The following is a 7,286-nucleotide window of genomic DNA, read 5'->3' as shown; positions in this document are numbered from 1 at the left end:
TTTTTGTCCCCCCCACCGCCCCACCGCCCTGCCACCGCCCCCTCCGTTTTCAGCCTCCTTTTAAATGGCATTTTTTGCCAATGGAAATTTCTCTAGGAGCTATTATGCAATCATAGCAGCTGTTTATAACCTGGTTTGGGAAATTAATGAACTTGCATGATCTTGTGGTCAGTTAAGAATGCCTTAAGCAACTCACAGAGTAAAGGATTTCTGCCATTGCTACGGACCTTAACTCTTTAATCAACTTCTTTGTTTTTTTAATTGCCTTCGTTTCCCTAATAAAGCACAAATTTCAAGTACAGATAGTGCTTGGTAAAGAATATGGATTTCTGTTTAGAAAAATGATATTTTTTTTTAATCTGGAAAAAAAACATCTCATAACTTCTTTTTCTATTTGAGAAGGCATAGAGGCAGTACGATGTACATTTCAAAGAGTGTTTGGAAAAAAGGCTAAAAAATAGTGTTTTAGTTCCAAGGTCAAGGAAGGTCAATCCTCTCCTAGTGCAATGGAATTTTTTTTTCTTATGACCAAAATATTTTGCCAAATGGGGCCTTTTGAAATCATCTCCTTGGCTTGAGTTAGGGTAGAGGGTGAGTTGAGCCTGATGCAGCTCAGATTTCTTCATCCCCTCATTGGGTCTAACTCATCGGCCAGAAATCTCGTCATAACAGACGTGTTTCTCAGCCTGTAGGTTTCTGGTTGTGGAATTCTTGTCGTTCCAAACACTGCTGTCTCCCCCTGGCAGAGATGAGTAGCAACACCCGGCTCTGAGTCTCGGTCCTAGAGGCTTTGGAGCAAGACCGGACCATGCAGGGGGCTCTCAGGCTGGGTCCAGGCAGCCCCTTTTCCCCCGAGCAAACGCACGCACCTCCATCCCCGCCGGCCGCTCTGTATCCCTCCTGCGCATCCTCACCGAGAGGGTTTCACAGTGTCTCTTCCCATCCCTCCTCCCCGCTCTCCTCTCGCCTCCTCCTCCTCCTCCAGGTAAGCTCGGGGGCCAGGACTCCTTCGAGAGCATAGAGAGCTATGACAGCTGCGACCGCCTCACCCAGTCCTGGAGTAGCCAGTCGTCTTTCAACAGCCTGCAGCGCGTCCCCTCCTACGACAGCTTCGACTCCGAGGACTATCCAGCTGCCTTGCCCAACCACAAGCCCAAGGGCACCTTCAAGGACTATGTGCGTGACCGCGCTGACCTCAATAAGGACAAGCCCGTCATTCCTGCTGCGGCCCTGGCCGGCTACACAGGTAGGACGCCTGGCCTCCTCCCGCCCGCTGGGGTGGGCTCCCTGGACACTTCTGTGCTGTCCCCAGCCCCTAAGGTCACCCCCTTCCTAGGGGACAAGAAGACTCTGAGGGGTTGGGTCAGCCTCTCAGGCCACTCTGCAGATAGCCATTGAGTTTTGGAAGCAAATAATATCATTCTATTTCAAGGGATTCTTTCCAAGAGTGGTAGGAAAACTGATATTTTGAATCTGTAACTAGGGGAAGGGAATTCTGTCGATCTGGTGCTTCTGGAAATTCTGCCTTCCCGGCCTAGCATCAAGGGGCTTCTTCTCACCTGCTCTTGGAGGGCTCTCTGAACACAGAGCCAGCAGCAGCGTCACTGAAAGCCATCACTGAATGGGTCTACTCCCTGGACTCATCGGCAGTAGAATCCTCATTATCAGGCAGGAGTGGAAATGGGAAAAGTGCCCTCAGTCACCCTACACTCAGGCTAGATCCTGGCCTCTAGAGAAAACCTTTCTTCTCACTGAGCTTTATTATTGACTTTTTTCCCCCAGGAGTGAAAGTTGTAGTCATGCTGAACAAAAGAAAGATCATAGAGAAAGGAAGGTGTATGTTGAGAGCTTGGGCTTTGACTGAGAATCTGGTCCAAGAATCTGAATTCATTGTCCAAGCGAGGTGGGGCACAGAGGCTGTGTAACCTTGGGAAGGTTTGAAGAGTGTATCTGAGATCTGTCCGAGGAGTAGGAATATATTAATGATCAGATCTTTTCTGTAAGATTGTGCCTGCTCAGTCTCTTCAGTCCAGTACTTTGCAACCCATGGACTATAGCCCACCTGGCTCCTCTGTCCATGGGATTCTCCAGGCAAGAATACTGGAGTGGGTTGCTATGCCCTCCTTCAGGGGAACTTCCTGACCCAGGGATCGAACTCACGTCTCCTGCAGCTCCTGCATTGCAGGTAGATTCTTTACTGCAGAGCCACCAGGGGAGCCTGTAAGATCGTAGTGTTTTCTAAAATTCAGAAATTGTGTTGTGAGTGGAGCTTGTTTTAAGCTTTGAATGTGCAGCGGTGGTCTTGGCCTCTTGGAATTTATCTACCCTGGGTGGGTCACCATGTGAAGACCCTTTGTGTGGATGAAGACAGATACCTCAGTGTGCATTTCTAGAGAGGTGTCTATCTGATCTTAAGACTGAGCTCTATCCCTGTTTCTGTGTGAGGGAAAACTCAAGGAAACTCAGCTGACCTTTGAGAACAACTCACATGCTTGGAAAAGTCCCTCCTCCTTCATGGATCAGGGTTGTGTCTCACATTGTATCCCTCCAGCTCCTTGTACAGTTCAGTGCATGCATAGGTGCTCAGGAGTCGTGTTTGGATTTTGAAGTAGTGACCAGGACTATTACACAGAGTTGTGGGCCAGAAAGGAGCTTAATAGTCAACTACTTTTTTCTTCCTACAATATTTCCCAAGTCCTTCCTTGAGCATCACGAGTAGGTGGGAAATCGCTGTTCTGCAAGGGGGTCAGTCCCTTCCCTCTGGGCAGCAGACAGGAGAAAGTTTGTGCCTTTCTATTAATGACATTTGGAATAAAGAAAGTATGTAAAGTGTCTTTTAGGATGTATGAGAGTGCTGCTTGTGCTCAGTCGCATCCGACTTTTTGTGACCCCATGGACTTGTAGCCTGCCAAGCGCCTCTGCCCATGGGATTTTCCAGCCAAGAATACTCGAGTGGGCCATCATTTCCTTCTCCAGGGGATCTTCCCGACCCAGGGATCGAACCTGCATCTTTTGCATCTCCTGCATTGGCAGGCGGGTTCTTTACCCCTGCGACACCTGGAAAACCCCTTATAGTAACGCTTAGGTATTTTGAGAATTGGACTCCAGTTGGGTACACTGATGGAGGAGGAGAAAAAGATTGCGTAGTTAGGAGGGGGAGAGGCAGAGGTAGCTGTGAAGTGAATCGGGGCTGTGGAGGTGGCAGGCATCTCTGAGTGGCTGTGTTTGCCTCTCTCCTTGTGGTGCAAGCGCTGTCATTTGCCCAAGTGAAAAGGCTACCACCTCTCCTCCCCCTGCCACCCTGACTTCCAGGACCAAATCCTCAATGTAGCTTCTCCTTATTAAAAGTCTTGCCTTATTCCCTCTGACATAATCTCTACCGTAACCACTGTCACCAGGCATGATCATAATTCTTCTCCTCTAACAGTTTTCATCATTTTCTTTTCGTTTGGTGTGCAGTTCTGAAAATTTTGCTAGTTAAGGTGGTTTTGTGGATAATGACATTACGTATACTGACTTTTAAGTTCTAAAGTTTGGGTTATGGCCAGAGAAAGCCTTATGATTTAGGTCAACCTGCATGGGGTAAGATTGTGGTAAGGAATCGTGGCTACTCTACAAAAAGTTTAGAAGTTTCTAGAAATGGTGAAAGCCTGATCTCCACCTCAAATAGAAACTCTTCTGAAAAGGGCATGTGTATAAGTTACTGGAGTCTGATGGGAGAGGCCTGCAGAGCTCATACTCTACAAGAGTGATTTGAAGAGTTTCAGCTAAGCTGATCTTGACAAGAATCATCTGAGAGTTGGAAATCTCTCCAAGTGTCATAGTTTTAAGGAGAGAAGGAAAAGGATGACGTGGAACGTTAAGACCTAGGAGTACGAATTTGGACATGAAGACAGCCATCAGGAGAGCCAACACCAAAATGCCACCTGTGAGCCTTCTAACAGGTGGGCATTTCTCATCCAAAGCCAAACAGATCAGAACACCTAAACCTCTTTTCAGGACAAATACAGGAATGTCCTGGAAGTCTGAGTTGTGTTTGATGTCGTCCCTTATTTGGGCTTCCCAGGTGGCTCAGTGGTAAAGAATCCACCTGCCACTGAGGAGATGTGGGTTCGATCCCTGGGTCAGGAAGATCCCCTGGAGAAGGAAATGGCAACCCACTCCAGTATTTTTGCCTGGAGAATCCCATGGACAGAGGAGCCTGGAGGGCTACAGTCCATGGGGTTGCAGAGGCGTTGGACATGACTGGGCACACATGCACTTCTTTGGGTGGACTGTTTTAATGATTGCTTCTTCCTTCCTTTAGTTCCTTCCATCGTTCCTTCCATCCTTTTCTTCCTCGCTCTTGTTTCCTCTTTCTTTCTCTGTCTCTATCTCTAAGGGAGTAGAATATTCATTGAATGGGACAAAGGAGAAGATGATTATCAGTTAATGATCTCAAAAACTCCAGTAGTCATTTGAACTAAAATACAATTTTTAAAGTATCTTACCATTCAGCTTTTTCTTCTTTGTAACTGGGGATTTTACTTTTCAAGCCATCTCAGATAGAGGTGCAAACAATAGCCCAGAAAACAGAAGTCCTCCATGCTCCCCCCAACCCTCACACACTGTGTGATTTTAGGCAAATTTACCTTGTACCCTCTTCTACTTTTAGCGAAGTGGAAGTGTCCCTCCCTCTCTTGGTAGGAGATCTGTGAGCATGTAATTGAACTAACTCAGTTAATGAGACAAATGAGTGCCAGACAAGTTGCTAGACGCAGGAGAGAAAGCTCAATCGTAACAAATCAATTATTTCAGCAGATGTTTCTGAGCACATGTTGAGTACAGATAAGTGCTCGTAGGCCTGGAAGGTTCACTATCTTGACGAATTCAAGATATTGTCATTGTCCTTAGACTTGAACTGGATTTTCTTATTGCTGTGGTTTGGTGAAAGTCAGGATTTATTTGGCATGTGGTGTTAGTCGCTCAGTCATGTCCGACTCCCTGCCACCCCATGGTTGGTGTATGAGGAGTGGTCCAAATTTGGGTGGCTTTCTTCCCCACCCCCCCAGCCTCTCCCACCTCCCTCCACCCCCTCGGCCCCATGTTCACTGTCTGGTAAATATCTCTTGTCCACAGTGAAAACTATATCTTGCCCCTCATTGTGACCTCTTATCATCTCAGATAAATCCTAGGGAACAGGCCAGGGAACAGAACATGCTTCCCTGGGCCCCTCCACCGCCTGGGACGTGTGCAGTGACTGTAGTTCTTATAAATGAGTCTCTGAGTCTATCCAGACATACCAAGATGACCTGAAGTTCAGAAAAGTACTTTGGAGAGTGGAAATCATTGTATAAGTGTTGGCAAAACTCTTTATTGCTCATAAACATCACACCTATTTTCTATCTCAAGTTCTATGCTCTTTTTTTTTTTAATCTGTTTCCTTTAAATTTGCTTACCTCCAGGGTATGTGTGGCCACACAGTAGGAGCACATGTATACCTTTTATGTCACCTGAACGAAAGGATGTCTGTATAGATTCCCTGAACTGGGGTGAATCCATTTTCCTGTCTCTGGGAGCCCAGTTCTCTGCCCATTACACCCTCAAAGGAATACATTTGACTTCTTCTGATGCTGTCTTACTTACCGCACCGTAAGTGTGGAAATCAGTTAGAAACTGAATTTTCACATTCTCTTGCTCAGTTGCATTCTTCCTCCCAAGATAAGAAAATTGCATCAACCTTCATTGGGCTCCCATGGCAACTTGTTAAATTAGGTCAAGATGTGGGGGCAGATAACGTGGCTTGAAAGCCTGCCTGTTAGCTGAGTTAAGAATACATCAAATGCAACACTGGCTTCCGCCAGAATGCACCTTCTTACCTTGCTGGGACTGCTTATGATTATCAAACTGATACAATCAGAAAGCTCCATTTTCTTTTGTTTGAAGATACATTATGAACCCCATCTGATTACAAAACCATCTGAGAGAGGTGGCCCAGTGTTCTCTGTGTATTTGATGGACCTAAACAAAATACTTTCTAGATCCTTGACAAACATAGGCATCCGTGGTTTTTTTCCCTCTCCATTTCAGTAGGTGTAGAATAATATGCTGGATTGTCAAAGAGTGTTGATCCCTTCCCTTCTCTGTCCCTCCAGGCTCCTTTTGTCAATGACAAAGCTGAGACAAAAAAATGACTTTTTCCAAGCCTTCTGCAGGAAGGTGGCTCTTGAACTGAAGCTTAAGTGCTGCATGTCTCACCTCAGTTTGAAATCTTTCTCTCTTAAAGAATGAGAACACTCATTGGTTATCTCAGTTACTCCCTTTAGAGTAGATTCAGGGCCCTGTGCCTTGCTTGTCACTCATTAACACTATGCAGGGGGAGGGGGCGTGGCATGCAGGAGTGGGTGGAGCTATGTTCTCTAAACCACCTTCGTAGAACTTCACTCCAGATTGCCAGACTTCAGTTGATGCAGATGAGGAATTCTTTCCTGTCACTCTTGCAGTTGGTGTGGAGCAGTCCTGCTGGTAATAGTTGTGTTGTCAGTGTGTAGGTGTGGCCCCAGCTTTGTGTTTCAACTGTTGTATGAAGTGCTCAGGGTCTCTTCTTTATCACGGAGCGTGGGAAAAGGCTAAGCTCCAAGCCATTCATTACCTGTAATGAAATTATGATTTACTATGCTGTGCAGACTTACGAATAGCTGATCCTTCAGCCTCTGAAAGACTACATTTGAGACCATCAGGAATTCAACTTGCACGTATTTTTCAGTGAGACATTGCACAAAGCGGTCCTAGCTTTGTAGAAACGGAAGCCCTAGACAATCCCCCGTTGCTTTTCAGTTCAGTCAGTTCAGTCACTCAGTCGTGTCCGACTCTTTGCGACCCCATGAATCGCAGCACGCCAGGCCTCCCTGTCCATCACCAACTCCCGGAGTTCACTCAGACTCACGTCCATCGAGTCAGTGATGCCATCCAGCCATCTCATCCTCTGTCGTCCCCTTCTCCTCCTGCCCCCAATCCCTCCCAGCATCAGTGTCTTTTCCAGTAAGTCAACTCTTCGCATCAGGTGGCCAAAGTATTGGAGTTTCAGCTTCAGCATCAGTCCTTCCAGTGAACACCCAGGACTGATCTTCTTTAGGATGGACTGGTTGGATCTCCTTGCAGTCCAAGGGACTCTCAAGAATCTTCTCCAACACCACAGTTCAAAAGCATCAATTTTTTGGCGCTCAGCTTTTTTCACAGTCCAACTCTCACATCTATACATGACCACTGGAAAAACCATAGCCTTGACTAGACGGACCTTTGTTGGC

At 46.6% G+C, this 7,286-nt stretch overlaps 1 protein-coding gene across 4 annotated transcripts in view; it reads left to right on the top strand.

Annotated features, from left to right (window-relative positions):
- ETS1 (v-ets avian erythroblastosis virus E26 oncogene homolog 1) overlaps positions 1 to 7,286 on the top strand; it is a 139,486-nt gene that overhangs the window by 112,746 nt on the left and 19,454 nt on the right. For all 4 annotated transcript variants that reach the window (XM_010844675.1, XM_010844677.1, XM_010844678.1 and 1 more), the window contains one exon: positions 986 to 1,246. In XM_010844675.1, the coding sequence (XP_010842977.1) occupies positions 986 to 1,246 (261 nt within the window). The remainder of the gene's footprint in view (positions 1 to 985; positions 1,247 to 7,286) is intronic.

The sequence above is a fragment of the Bison bison genome, unplaced genomic scaffold (assembly GCF_000754665.1).
Source record: "Bison bison bison isolate TAMUID 2011002044 unplaced genomic scaffold, Bison_UMD1.0 scf7180017864205, whole genome shotgun sequence".
Classification (NCBI taxonomy): domain Eukaryota; kingdom Metazoa; phylum Chordata; class Mammalia; order Artiodactyla; family Bovidae; genus Bison; species Bison bison.
The sequence above is the reverse complement of the archived record's forward strand: the minus strand, read 5'-3'. Positions and strand labels throughout refer to the sequence as shown.